Source organism: Haliotis cracherodii, unplaced genomic scaffold, assembly GCF_022045235.1.
Source record: "Haliotis cracherodii isolate W230 unplaced genomic scaffold, xgHalCrac1.p SCAF_18, whole genome shotgun sequence".
Taxonomy (NCBI): Eukaryota; Metazoa; Mollusca; class Gastropoda; order Lepetellida; family Haliotidae; genus Haliotis; species Haliotis cracherodii.
The window spans coordinates 1,423,320-1,438,285 of NW_027266273.1; the positions used below are offsets into that span (position 1 = coordinate 1,423,320).

At 38.7% G+C, this 14,966-nt stretch overlaps 1 protein-coding gene across 1 annotated transcript in view; it reads right to left on the reverse strand.

Annotated features, from left to right (window-relative positions):
- Positions 1-8,900, reverse strand: part of LOC139465507 (sushi, von Willebrand factor type A, EGF and pentraxin domain-containing protein 1-like) — a 29,292-nt gene extending 20,392 nt beyond the window's left edge. The window contains exons 1-8 of the mRNA XM_071247229.1: positions 8,867-8,900; positions 8,689-8,727; positions 6,386-6,518; positions 4,231-4,355; positions 3,249-3,422; positions 2,508-2,693; positions 1,186-1,446; positions 272-496 (exon numbers count right to left, since the gene is read on the reverse strand). Of these exons, the coding sequence (XP_071103330.1) occupies positions 272-496; positions 1,186-1,446; positions 2,508-2,693; positions 3,249-3,422; positions 4,231-4,355; positions 6,386-6,518; positions 8,689-8,727; positions 8,867-8,900 (1,177 nt within the window). The remainder of the gene's footprint in view (positions 1-271; positions 497-1,185; positions 1,447-2,507; positions 2,694-3,248; positions 3,423-4,230; positions 4,356-6,385; positions 6,519-8,688; positions 8,728-8,866) is intronic.
- Positions 8,901-14,966: the final 6,066 nt, after the last annotated feature.

A 14,966-nucleotide genomic window follows, 5' to 3' on the forward strand; every position in this document is an offset into this window, starting at 1 on the left:
TGTTTAGCAAAGCATTACTTTGATCATATTTTGACCCATTTTACTTATTATTTTCATTTGTGATACCAGCTATCAGTTACTCCATATGTGTGAAGTTTAGGTTTGCAAATCCCTAAACTAAATCGCTAAAAAAATTATGTTTTCTTTTAATTCAAAACATTAATACATGTTCCTCTGACAAGTAATATATTGGAGTACATATAAATCAGGTCAAGGACATATAATTACAACGACAACATTTACTCCGTGGTCTCTATTGTCTTGGAAGTACCTTCACAATATGGCTTGGTCCTTGGTGGCGTGTTTTTCTGTCCCCAGTCCCAGAAAGTCCCACTTTTCCCCGTTGATGATGACGTGCATGTGATGTAGCTGCTTCCCTTTAGGGGGATGTCCATGCCGCACTCCAGCTTACACTTCTTACCTTCAACAAACGGTGGAACACAACCAGGCAGCTTCATATGTTCATCCTCTAGTGGTGGAGGCTCACACTCAACACCTGCAAAGTCACAAGGGTATTTGACCTCGCTTGTAATACTTTTTCAGTTATATCAGATGTAATCAGCACATTAACAAGACCAGCACTATGATCTACATCATCGCAATCCTGTGCTTTGTGTGTGTGTGCGTGTGTGTGAGGGTAAAACGGTATATTGAGGTCACCAAGGCTTCATTCCGAAAAATGCACGTTTTATATATATATATATATATATATATATATATATGTGTGTGTGTGTGTGTGTGTGTGTGTGTGTGTGTGTGTGTGTGTGTGTGTGTGTGTGTGAGGGTACAACGGTTTATCGAATGTACTCAGTACTATCGCATATTTTAACAGATCTGTTGGGCCCGTGAAGATCCGGAGTAGGATAGGTCTTCAGCAACCTATGCTTGCCGTAAAAGGCGACTATGCTTGCCTTAAGAGGCGACTAACGGGATCGGGGTGGTCTGACTTGGTTGATGTATGTCATCGATCCCAATTGCATGGATTGATGCTCATTTTGTCAATCACTTGATTGTCTGGTCCAGACTCGATTATGTACAGACCGCCGTCATATAGCTGGAATACCAACCAACAGATCTGTTGTCATTCTTAGTACTGCCAACTTCTTTTCGTAGTATACAAAAGAAACATTTGCTGAGTGGTAATGCATCGTGTACGAAGGGCACCGTAATGTAATCCTAACTTACGTTCAACTTTGACCACAAAGCTGCAAGGTTCAGCCTCGTTTCCTTCCCAATCCCCGACTTGTAACTTGACTATATGCGTCCCGACACCAAACTGTCCCCCGATGACGGTCACGCCAGAGGATACTCGTACACTCCTGATGTTGTTAGAGTTGTCGGTGACGATGAGTCTGGGCCACAGCACCGAGGTGAGGTTGGTGTCTGGACTGGCTGACTGGTGAATGGTCTGGGTGGGGCAGTTGGTGAACATGGGTGGTTCTGTATCTGTTAATGACATTTTTGAATCGATTTGATGCTTATAAGGCGCAAATAGCGGAGGACTTGATAATGATTATGATGATGTGGACGTAATGGCGTCATAGTTGAAAATAAATTTTAATTTGAAAAATACAAATGATCAGAATGGCTTTCTGCAAACCCACGCTATTGCACTATATTTCAACAGAAAAATGAGTCATACGCTTGTGAAAAATCACAATATGATCAATGTGATTTGTGATAAAAAAAAAAGTTAGATCTTTGAATGTGAATTTGAAGATTGAATTGCTTGAGATTTCTTTGAAATAGAACATTAACATAAGAGATGACAATGAGATGACTAAGCGTACTGGATAAAATAGTTCGAACAAAAGCCAGGACTATCTTAATCTGTCAGTTAATCCTTAAACTAATCGGGTTATTGGAACAGTGTTGACGAAAATAATTATATTCGTGTATCTATTAGGTCTAATGTGCTATGGTGATCTGCCACATAGATTCGACTTCAAATTTCAAATTACAGCTACGAACAGATGGATTCAGTTGACACATTATCTAATATCAACATGTTATTACAACCACTATAATATCTAAACATACAACAATGAACTAATCGGTACCATTAGAGTGAGTGAGTTGGGTTTAACGCCGCTTTTAACATTATTCCAGTTATATCACGGCGTGGTACCATTAGAGATACGTATTCGAGAGTTCGAATTGTTCTTTAAAACTGCATTGTGTTGTGAGCCATAGACCAACATAGCATTCTGACTTTTAACCTGTAGCTCTTTTACCCTAGGGAGGCTTAGCGTTACCATATATAGGGGAATGTGCGGTCACGGCTCCATTTCCCCCCCATTTTTACCGAGTGTATATGTCACTCACGGACAATAAAGATGATTAAGGTATGTGTTTTTATATCGGCGCAATTTTATCTTATGGATTGCCAACGGTATCTCACAAGTTTTAACATTCTTGGAAAAGTAATCAAGACATCAATATTTTACAATCGGAAAAACATGGACTGGGAAATTCCTAACCCAATGATCACGATTTGGTTCACATACCTTTACATTGGAAGTTCGTCACTGTCCACTGCCCTGTGTACGTGCAGCGACTCATCTGGCTTTTGGACGCTGACCAGCCGTTCTCAGTGTCACATTGCAATAAACACACGCTTCCGAAACTGTGGCCCTTGTCACACTTAAAGGGAAGCGCGTGTGGTGGCAAGATTAGACTGCTACACTCATAGGCTGGAAATAATGGCATAAGCTGTTATAGATGCTATCGTTTTCTTTCAATAAGGATGTTATCTCTAGCTCTCCCCTTACGTAGACCGCCTCCGTGATCTAATGGTAGAGCGTCCGCCCGGAAAGCGGAAGGGCCGGGGTTCGATCCCCAGCCGAGTCATACCAAAAGACGTTAAAAGATGGTACTTGTTGTTACCCTGTCTGGCGCTCGGCATTAAGGGGCTAAAACAAGGACTGGTCGGTTCGGAGTCAGTATACAGCTGTACAGTGTCTGAGTGGGGCATCATGTAAAACTGCGGCATGGTATCTCAGTTTGCTAGCACTATAAATTGACATCAGTCCGGACTAGTACACATATACGTTCAAGCACGTCGCTATATAAGTGCAATAATCTTGGACGCGACGTTATACCCCATTTCACTTCACCTCACCTCCCATTACGTGTATATTTAATAATGTTTCAAATCTAGTTCAATGGGAACAACTTGAAAGCACACACAATGGAGCAATAAATGCGTTGTGTCAAACAGTGTCACCAAAGGCAGTGTCTAGATTTACCTTCACATTTTGGAGGAGGACCACTCCAGAACTTGGATTGCAGACACGTGACCCGTGGTGTGCCAAACATCGAGTAGCCTTTTTGGCAGCTGAATGTACATACGTTGCCATACTTGTTGCCTTCACAATTCATGCGGCCATTGGCTGGATTTTGAAGCACTCGGCATCTCAGAACTGCAGAAATACCGGTTAACATACACTTGACACAAATATATCACAGTAACCAATCACCGAATTCATTTCTTTGTTTGTTGTTTAACGCCACAATCAACAGTATTACAGCTTTATGACGACAGTCTGTAAATAATCGAGTCTTGGTCAGATAGTCCACTGGGATATGATGACATACATCAACCACGTCACCGAGCCTGGCCACTCGGTCCGTCAGAGACCTCTGACGACAACCGTGGGTTGACGAAGACCAATTCAAATCAGGATCTTCCAACAGCAATTGAACATAGCATGTATCTGAGTAAAACACGTGGTTTAACTTTTATCGTTTGCTGAAATGACCAGCAGACAAGACAATACTGTCTTAGGGTAGAGCCCGTCCGAATTATAGTGCTTAAAGTAAACAGCTTGAAGTGAGACATACAAAGGCATCCATTCGGATTCTGTATATTTTTAAAGTGCGTAATAACCCTTAACACTAACACTTAATGATATACCATATGAGAGAGCTCCTGATATCATTCACCGGATTATCTGGTCCAGAGCCAAATATTTACCTTCCGCCGTCATAGGGCGCAGAGTTAAACAATCATGACAAAAGTAAATGGCCAAAACCAAACCGTGAAGTATACATGTATGTTCGGTGGTTAGTTATGCGCAATTATAATATAGGATGTTGTAACCAATGGCAATGCAACACCCTTAATTCGTTTCAAACACCGGTGACATCAATCCATTCACTGCATATAACATTCCGTGTTTTGTTCAGAAATCTCATTATCCTTTCTTCATGTTACGGGACCTGCTATACCTTTAACGTTGAACTTCATCTGACATTTTCTTTTGATGTTGTAGTGATCTCTCATGTTGTACACTATTTTGTGTGTCCCTTCATCGAAACTGCTGCCGGATCCTTTAGAAGTAATCATCTCAACCCTGCAATATAATGAGGTACCCATGGATATTTCTACTGTAATACACAGTATCTTTAAACAGCATCGTGTAGTGTCGACAAAGACAGGACGAAAAGTAACATTAAAAACAATACAAGGAGTTGAAATCCGTGTCAACAGTGGGTATGGTTGCAGCGGTAGCAGTAATAGTGGTTGTTAATGATTAAATTCATGTATATCAATCCTTACCTATATATCAGCCTCGTTCTTTAGCGTGTCAGATGTCACATGAACTATTTTTACCTCGCGGTAAAACATGCAGATGCACACATTTCTTATATTTGCACAGTATTCACATACCACTTGTCACATAATCTAGCCTATGTATTGGCTGATTGTGAACCCTGAACCTTAGGGAACGCTTCATTGATTTCGATCACAAAATCTCTGTTTTTGTTCACGCTGGAAATTCAACCAAAGGAAAACAAACCAAACAAAGGAAAACAAGCTGAAGTTATTTCAGTTTGTAATTTTATTACCAGATGCTGTAGCACTTCAGCATAAAAAACCCCAATATATTAGAATATCTTAATATGTTTTAAATGTGCACGTATGCAGCTGATTGTCTATTTCTCTGAAAGAGCGTGTGCCGGTTCACATTTTTTAGGATGACCATGACTTTGGGATGAGGCCTAATTCCACACAACTGACATTATACAAATTACAAATAACACTGCAAAATTTGAAACCAAATTTACCCCAAGCTGTTCTGAAGAGCATCGAAGAGTAACACATGCTGTTGGGCGATATTGTTTTGGATACTGCTGTTCTGGCGGTCGCCGTTAATATGCCCTACATCCGATCTCGCGCTTATATGCATGATCATTTTTGAACATTAAACACAGAATGTACGGCCGCACGTTACCTTTGCGATAAACTAGGCCTATATCGCATACTCATTGATACGTGGTCGCTTTTGTCAGCTCGCATAACCGTTGGCCATTTAGCAAGACAGACGAAAAGGTTGGAGGCGTTAGACATTTTACGCGGGTGCGTATGCACAGCTGTCTCGTCGCCTACGGTACCAGTTCAAAGGGCTTAATTGACGAGAGATTACCATCCCTTTGATTTGTTAGATTAGCGTTTTCTCAGTTGTGATAAGGCGTTATTGTATTTTTAGAACATAATCTTTTTGTTTACCTAAAAATATAAGGGAGACGCTTGTTTACAACGCCATGACATCACTGACGTCCTTTGTGGTTTTGGCAACAAACGTTGTAACCTTGACCTTTGCTATATAACTGTTAGTTTTCGTTGATACTTCATCAAATTACATCTGAGGTAATAAATCGAATATTACACTCGCTTCAGTTTTGATATCAAGTTTAAATCCCTCGTGAAATAGTTAAACCTGGGGCAAATAGAAACCGATTTCATTTGCGACATAAAATGTATGTTACATTGCAGATGAGTGGTATCCTAGAAATCCGTTACTGTAAAGTCACCCACGCTCTAACGTACTACAGACGTGTCCCAAATGATGTGTACCCATCCTTACCAATCACATTTCCTACGTACTACAGGCGTGTTCCATGCCATATTATCCAATCCTTACCTACAACGTCTTCCATGTACTACATGTGTCCGCCATATTATGTTATCCAATCCTTACCTATAACGTCTTCCATGTACTACATGTGTGTGCTCAATGCCATATTATCCAACCCTTACCTATAACGTCTTCCATGTACTACATGTGTGCTCAATGCCATATTATCCAACCCTTACCTATAACGTCTTCCATGTACTACATGTGTGCTCAATGCCATATTATCCAATCCTTACCTATAACGTCTTCCACGTACTACATGTGTGCTCAATGCCATATTATCCAACCCTTACCTATAACGTCTTCCATGTACTACATGTGTGCTCAATGTCATGTTATCCAATCCTAACTTATAACGTCTTCCACGTATTACATGCGTGTCCCTTGTCATGTTCGTATATCCTTACCTATAACGTCCCCGACATGCAACAATCGTGCCCAATGTTATGTTAACCAACCCTTACCTGTAATGTCTCCCACGTACTACAGGTGTACCCCATGTCACCGTGGCGGTGTCATGACCAGGGTCGGCGATGTAGGTATCTTGTACCCTGGGACATCTGATATTGGGGCGGTGGAACCTCATGTGCCAGTAGTCTTGAACATGAAGATAGTGGACAATAAGAACTTTTTTAATGTGACTATAACATACTATCTTTCATTGCATTGCGTTCTCAAAACATATTTACAACATGGTGAATCGCGTTTTGTTAAAACAAAAGGATGCTTTATCACTCACGGGCTGCCAAGAGGAAATCATACATTTGTATTGTGTAACGTCATTCTTTTCAATATGACTAGATACATTTCCGTGAACTAAATTATATTCTCAAAACATATTTAGAATATTGTTTCTTGACATGTCCAAATAAACGCATTACAAGATCCTTCAGGGGCTAGAGGGTCAGTGAGTGAGTGAGTTTAGTTTTACGCCGCTTTTAGCAATAATTACAGCAATATCACGGCGAGGGACACCAGAAATGGGCTTCACACATTGTACCCATGTCGGGAATCGAACCCGGGTCTTCGGCGTGACGAGCGAACGCTTTAACCACTAGGCTACCCGACCGTCCTCAGGGTCTATTGGGACTAACACTCAACTGACAATGAATAATTCATTTCAATATGAAAAAACGCTCAGAATACTTCAGTTGCGTCAGTATATATTACTGAAAACATTAGTGTCATCATTCACAGAACAGAGCGGACTTACACTACAAATGGTAAACTACCTTAAGTGACATTTAGAAGGTGTTATGATGAAGAAGGGAGATAGTTCTATGGATATACAACGTCTTTATTACGTCTCTATTACAATGAATGCGACGTTTACGCCGTTATCAAGCAAGTGAAATGTGAAGTAGGAAGGTTATATACATGTGGAGAATTGAAGTCTTACAAGGTTGAATGATGACAGATTGGTGTTTGTACAACAGATACGGTTGAAGTATAGATCTATTTACCTTGTGCAATTGGTTGTGTAGAAACTTCATTCCATATGGTAAAAAAATCAACGTCTCTAATTGAGATTGTTCGCCAATACATTTTAATTGTCATGATAACCAGTTAAGACATTACTTTTAGCACACATGACCTACATGAAATTTTAATAGCAATTAGTAATGTGTATTTTCTTAGACATTTGCATTGTCATCAATGATATAATTCTCTCAACATTACTGTATATTACCGTTATATATAATAAATTTAGTTCAGTGCGCATCTAACTGAAACGACCTTTACAAAAGATATGTCCAGACCTTCCATCAAGTGGTGTATTTTCTGTCTTTTAATAGATGAGATCGTTTCAATGGCGTAGGAATGTGACTTGAATGTATAAATAACCGATTTGGGGCAATACTGCTTCTCCTGGAGACCTGAACTAGAAATATAGGAGACCAGTAAGACCTCAACTGTTTCATATGGACCTGTGCGTAAAGATTCAGAGTGACAAAAGATGAGGTAGGGTGAGGTGAAATGGGGTTTAACGTGGCGTCCAAGATTATCGCACTTATAAAGCGACGTGCATGCACGTGTATGTGTGTTGCTGCTTGTACTAGTCCGGACTGATGCCGATTTATAGTGCTAGCGCACTGAGATACAATGCTGCAGTTTAACATGAATACCCCACTCAGACACAGTATACTGACTCCTAGCCGACCAGTCCTTGTTTTAGCCCCTTAATGCCGAGCGCCAGACAGGGAAATAACAAGTACCATATTTTAACGTCTTTTGGTATGACGCGGCTGGGGATCGAAACCCGGACCTTCCGCTCTCCGGGCGGACGCTCTACCATTAGATCACGGAGGTGGTCGAGTGACAAAAGAACTCTCCATGACAAGACTGTATGACAAGAGGACTTTAACTTTCCAGCAGTCAACTTTCCCTTTATATCGAGCAATAATCCAACAGCTCCAGCCTCTGGTGTGTACATTTCACAACTGTTGAGGAACAATCGATCAGGCTCTTTCAACAAAGTTCTCAAAGAGCGTCATATGATGCATGCTCAAAAGGTTTTGATCGTACGGTGCCACTAAATGTATCAAATAGTCAGGCTCAGTGACGTAACTGATTGCGTGTCACCGTATCCCTAAGGCGAACATTGCATTGGGTTGGGTTTTTAAATTGTAGAGTGGGGTAGCCTATAGCATGTCTGTATCATGATATGAAAATTATATGCACATCCACGTTTGGATAGCTTGGGCAGGTTTCGAAAGAATAGGTATTTGTCTAGTGTAAACAGGTGGAGTAACTGACAAATGCTTACGTTTATGTCTCCGGTGACAGCCGTAGCATGCCCATGTTACTGAAAAGACAAATAAAAATTGTGACAGTAAGTACATCAATAAACATCTATTAAGGTTAGTTAATCAAGGCGTGTAATTTTATACACCGTTAGTCATACCTCTCTGTAAATGTGAACGGCAATTTGAGTCATTACTTACCAAATGCAAGAAACAGGGCGAAACGAAAAAACATTTCTTCAGCTGCCTATATGCAGTCGCTCTCTTTTCGTGTATTGAATTAAATAACAAAATTCTACGTGTAACAAATAATAGCATCACAATAAATACATCTGAAATGACACAAACTTGGTTCTGGGTAGAAATACGTAGCAACCTTCATTAGGACGTTATGGTAATGTTATGTAGCACGAAATGAACCTGTGAAAACATTCTTAATACACATCAGCACGAACTGCGTATAGAAATAATGCAAAGCTCACTGTAATAAAATGTGCGTCTCCTTCATCAAATTACAATCTGGAAGGCCGTTACAGTCAAAAGTACAACGTCTGAGAAAAATTTATGGAACGTGGTTAACTGAAAAAGATATTAATATATTTTTTTATTGTGCGGTCTCGGAAGGTCCTACCAAGGATCACAACTAGGCCTTTGCTGGAAACACATTGGTGAGATGAAATATAAACTTGCTGTTGCAAACAGCAGAAACGTGAACAGGTTAGCAGGTACTTGTTTCTTATATCTTCCGAATAAAAAATATCTTCAAAATATGTTAGATATTGTAAGTACTTGGTGTTTAAAATGGCGTATTAATAATTATTAATGATGACAAAACCATAATTGTCCATTTTCGGAAGTAATCTGTTATTATATCATGCTATCAGTGTTCGTTTGGCAACACTCAGATTTCATATGATAGCGCTTATCGTTATCCAGGATTGTGTAGAAACAAATATTTAGACATGCACAAGACTGTGAAAGAGCTTTGTAAGTCCGCTAGTAGAGCGTTATCGCTGTACACAAAATATATTTATGCTGGTTGAATGTCATATGATGTTTTTACGAAGTTGTTTAAATCGCTGGTTGAACCAGTACTGTTCTATGGTGCCTGTATATGGGGTCTTACATAGTTTTAAAGAAGTTGAAGTTGTGCAGAATAGATCTGCCAGAATGTTTCTTGGTTTAAGTAAATATGCACCTGATCCTGCAAAGTCGAGGGGATATGGGCTGGTGCTCAGTTTCGACTTCTCAGACAGTAGAACGTTTCAGATATCTCTTCAGACTTAAATCTATGCAGCAAGAGCGCCTGCCGAAATAAATTCATCTATGGTCTGGATGTTTTACCACATCTTGGGATAGTAAAATAATGAACCTTTTGAACCAGAATAATGATGCTTTTTATTCAGGTAATGAGGCCACCGGCCCATTATACACGTGCAGAGCATGATGGCATACAAATATGACAGAGCGCTGAATTATAAGATTTACAATGCAGTGTTCAAACTGTTAATATTGGGGTTAATTATATGACAGAGGTACTCCCTTGAAAATGAAATTACGTTTCTTACCAGCAAGAAATACATATTTTGCTAAATTGTTGCAAATACTTTGATTAGTAGAGCTGAATAATAAGAACATTTTCTCACGACTTGGAAACATGTGATGATAATTGGGTATGAGATTAGACCGCAGATCAAGATAGAACGGACACACCATACAAAAGTGGAACTCATCTTCGATAGCACTTACAACACAGAGGGGACAGAAACGTTCATGTCTTGGTATATTATGATATCTGCCTGTTTCAACCATAAGACGATGATTGGATCCGAGAAAATTCAAGATATTAATTCGAAATAATGTTACATCAATTAATCGAATCCAGTTATTATATGAAAATTTATCCCTTACTGCAGAGAACAATTCAAGCTTAGAACAAGATTCACAATTATTGTGCAACACTTGATTTTCAATGTCTACGCTCCTTTGCCTAAACTGATGTAAGAATAAGTCAGATCTACCAACACCCTGTTGCAGCCATACCTCTGCAAATCCGTAAGAAAACAGCAATGATTTAACCTTGAGTGCCCAGCAAGCGTTGCCATTCTCTGCCCTTTTATATTGAAAACTATATGTTTTTTTCAAAATCAAATTATTATCTTGTATCAATAGTCGAAGCCAAAATTTTATAATTTTTAAATAATGTGACACTTTGACGGAGTTTCTCATCAAGACAGATTTTACAAAGCTATTTGGTGTGTTTCTACTCAAACCCAAAGTCAATTTACAGAATTTACTGTGCACATTTTCAATATCAGGTGATGCATGGAATCCCCAAACTTCCGATGCATATGTCAAAATTGGTAACACTTTTACATCAAAAATTTTGAAACAGACATCTGGTGGCAGATATGAGAATTTACCTAGTCTAGACTGGAGGATTTGAATCATCTTCCAAGCTTGCTGGGCTAATGTCTTCTGAGTTAAACTCCACGAGCCAGAAGAGGATAACTGGACACCGAGATACTTATAATTCGATACTGTGGTGACATCATCATTTCCTATCCTAAATTTTTCCTGATTTCTAAGTTTTCCGCCATTTCTAAAAATGACAACTTTACTTTTATCAGTATTAATAGTAAGTTTCCATTTATCACAATATAAAGATAGTTTATCAAGTCGCTTTTGAAGACCAACAACTGACACGTCCATTAAAATAATGTCATCGGCGAACAACAAGATGAACAGTTCTAGAGTATGTAAGGTAACACCATGAGCATCATACTCTAACTCCTCGACAATGTCATTAATAAAAAATGAGAATAAAAATGGAGACAGCTGACATCCCTGTCTAACACCTGACATACAATCAAAGAAATCTGTAAGACCACAATCTAATGAAACACAAGATTTGACAGATTTATACATATTTTTAAGAACTCTAAATACTCGTCCCTTGATACCACCCTTCCATAGTTTGAAAAATAAACCATTTCTATACACAGAATCAAATGCCCCTTTTAGATCGATGAAAGCACAGTATAGGCGACCTTTTTTGTAGGAAAGATATTTACTGATCAATGTCTCAACAACAAAGATGTTATCCGTGGTCTGAAAACCCTTTATGAAGACAGATTGTTCTCCAACGATACAACTTTCCTGAAACGCCCAGTTATTCAACCTGTTACAGAGAATTTTTGCAAAAATCTTACCAGCTACGTCAAGGAGTGTTATAGGCCTATAGTTTTGGGGGTCACATGAACTACCTTTCTTAAAGATTGGAAGAAATATACCAAAGGACCACTGATCGGGGAATATACCAGTAGACAAAACTAGATTAAATAAATCCAACAGCATGTTCAGACAAACCGGTGGAGCGTTCTGAAAGAACTCGACTGATATACCTGAGAGACCTGGTGCTTTACCTGGCTTCATAATGCCTAGTGCTCGTTTATACTGATAACTTCATCTAGCTCACTTTCTATATCAACAGTTCTATCAATCACTTCAGCTGAAATAGAGTTCACAAAATCATCAACAGATTTATCAAATTCAATAAAATCTTTACATTCACGGTTTCCATGAAATACAAATTCAAAATAACTCACCCATTCATGGGAAGTAATGTCTTTTGAAATCACAAACGATTTATTTTGCAAAGTACGCCAAAATCTCTTATTGTCATTATTATTCAAATAATTTACCAAATTGTTGGCAAAATTATTCTGGTAACAACGAGCTTTGTATGAGCACAAGTCTTTATACTCTCGCCAAGCCGATGTATATTGCAGTCTGTCAGCTTGGCTACCGGAGACATGAAATGCACGAAGCCATCGCCGCGCACTAGCACGTGCACTTTCACAGTCAGGATCAAACCAGTTACGTCTCTTGTTTGATTGACAGTTGATTGATGTAAACGGATTAGTTTCACAATGGCTGGCACATTTTGATAACATGTTTGTAAACAAATCAATTGCACTGTTTACCTTGTTACAGGCTACTGCATCGTCGAATGCTGAATGTATCTCTGTCGATTGGTTATTCCAGTTGTCAACATACGTCGATTGATTTTCATCTTTCCATTTGTATATGGTCCTTGTTGATAAAAGACCACGGGAATTGGCACTTGATGAAGTTTTTACTTTGAGAGAAAATGCAATTGGTAGGTGAGTGGAATCAACTTGATCTCCTATTTGAAAAGATGATATCATCGGGAACGAGGTTTCAAATGTCAGTACATAGTCAATAACACTTTGACCATTGTTAGCAAAGCAAGTATGATTGCCCACCCCAGCATCCCCACCAACACGACTATTACAGATTCTGAGACCTGTAGTTTTACAGAGATCAAGTAGGTGTTGTCCTCTTTTATTTAAGACGTTATCTTGAGAGTGTCGTGGTATGAAATTACTATCCTCCACATAGTGTACATTTTCATCTATGGGCAAATGGGTAGTGTCATCGTTTTCAATATAATCATGAGCACAACCTGTCCGGGCATTGAAGTCTCCCATAATATAGATATGACAATTTGGGGAATCAGTTTTTAAATTGCTGATATCATTATCAAGGGTGTCAAAGATATTTTCAAGAGAGTAAACACTAGATTCAGGTGGAGAGTAATATATGAGTGCAAGGAATAAAGTTTCACAACATGTTTCGAATTTAAGCCATAGGATATTTTCGGAATCAGTTTGGAATACAGAGCAAAATTCACTTATGTAATTGTACTCACTTACTTGAAATCAGATTGGGCGTTAAACGCTGTATTGGGCATAAAAATTACCTTTTTATTTCAGGATGACGCAGTTAACTGGCTCACTTCGCTGTGGAATGATACGGGTAGTGTAAATGGAAATAAGCTAAGTACTTACAAAAAATATAAGTGTACACCTTATATCGATTTCTATTTTAAAAATATTATGCTAAGAGACCACCGCCGTCATTCAGCCAAGTTCACATGTGGAATTTTACCTTAGTTTGTTGAGACCGGTAAATATTCCAAGCCTTCTATACAACTTTCGGAGAGGTTATGTAAATATTGCGTTTGTGATTTGAAGGAAGATGAATGTCACGTTTCACTACAACGCAGTTTTTAATGAAGATTTACGGTATAATTTATATTGTGCAGCTGAAGAAAACAACCGAAATTGTAATGTGATATGCGAAGACAAGAAGTTTATTTACTTAATGAATTCAAACATTTCACAAAAATTGTTCGCCTAAACGCTTTTTCAAATGTTTAAGACACGACAGTTGTCGCCATGATAATTAAATTACATCTCTCTCCCTCTCTCTATCTACCCTTACTTTTTCTGTCGTTATTGATTCGAGTAGGTTGTTATTGTTTTCTGTGTTCTGAATTCGTAGCTAAATTTCCCACCTCTTACATTATATGTATGCATATGTCTCATAAGCCAGTGAGCACTCCATACACCTTTTGTCTTATATGCATCAATTTAATATTGTACGTGTTGAGCGTGTGACACTACTGACTACTACCATATAAAGTACAAATCATCAGGGATTAGTTTTTATCATTTGCTGTTGAACAAATGAACAGGCTTCTCTCGGTTTGCCACCATCCAAGGGGGATTAACAGTAATCATGTTTTACAAGTAGATGAGGCATGCCAAACAAACATGCCAGCCAGGGACTCAGGAACTCAGCCGTGTCTACTGTTATTGTAACTTATATACACCTCTATTCTACCATTAAGTACGCCTGACAGCGCTGCTGGTTCAAAACAATATTGGGTGGCGAATCGAGACGACCCCACTAAATATGCTGAAAGGAACTACACTTTAATGTCACCCTACTTAGATGACTTTCAAGGTTGACAGGAGCTACATCACAGGTACTATGGTTACACAATAGAAACCTATCAATTATTAAAACATATCTGTGAGGTCATTCTATTGTTTGAATGCTTCATCATTTTTTCAGAATGGGGAGTTGTTTGTCAACTGTACATTATTTTGAACCAACATTTGAATTAATTTCCACTTGTAATAGACGGAAGTATTTTATACATTCATTGACAAGTGAATAATTTCATTTTTTTCTGAAAACGTGTGTCGCCAGCGGGGTTCGAACACGCATCGTTTGATTTTAGAACGTGTAATTGTCAACCTCAGCTGCTGCGGCACATGAAGGCATGATGTGAAATTAACTATAAAATATTTTTAAAATGTTGCTTAAAAGCTCAAAATGATATGTATATATTTTGTGTTAGAGCAGGTTACCTACAACAATGTTGAGATTTATTGCAATTAGATAAACCTTTGACGAGAAAAAACAA